The sequence below is a fragment of the Nanorana parkeri genome, unplaced genomic scaffold (assembly GCF_000935625.1).
Source record: "Nanorana parkeri isolate BGI_ZX_2015 unplaced genomic scaffold, ASM93562v1 scaffold2013, whole genome shotgun sequence".
NCBI classification, from domain to species: Eukaryota; Metazoa; Chordata; class Amphibia; order Anura; family Dicroglossidae; genus Nanorana; species Nanorana parkeri.
Genome location: NW_017308281.1, coordinates 138,845 through 139,224, shown reverse-complemented (window position 1 = coordinate 139,224; position 380 = coordinate 138,845). Strand labels below are relative to the sequence as shown.

The window sequence follows — 380 nt, the reverse complement described above, 5'->3', positions numbered from 1 at the left end:
GGATAAAATGACAAAAATCAACATTTAGTGACAGGACTGAACCGCACACACAGCGCATCATGGTGACTCTACCTTTAATCTCCCCCAGCAGTTCACTTGTGTTTAGTCGTTCCATTTTCTCCTTCCAGTCTTTAGAAAGCAGTTTCTCCACGCAGCAAGAATCTGAGAAGAATCAAATAATAACTTTATTAATAAATGCATCAAATGCTACAATAACAACATATTTCACTCCCCTGCCCCCGGAGCGATAATGATATAAATAGGAAATGGGACATGAAAGTTGTACATCCCGGAGCAGAAATAGCAGAACACTCCGGCCCGGCCAAGTTTCCTTGGTCAGAACTCAGATTTCAGCCTCATAACTCTCCGTCTTCCCCCAC

At 42.9% G+C, this 380-nt stretch overlaps 1 protein-coding gene across 1 annotated transcript in view; it reads right to left on the bottom strand.

The window, feature by feature from the left end:
- Nucleotides 1–380, bottom strand: part of LOC108800400 (transcription factor Sox-6-like) — a 128,839-nt gene that overhangs the window by 27,685 nt on the left and 100,774 nt on the right. Inside the window, exon 5 of the mRNA XM_018572384.1 lies at nt 73–162. Coding sequence (XP_018427886.1) covers nt 73–162 — 90 coding nt within the window. The remainder of the gene's footprint in view (nt 1–72; nt 163–380) is intronic.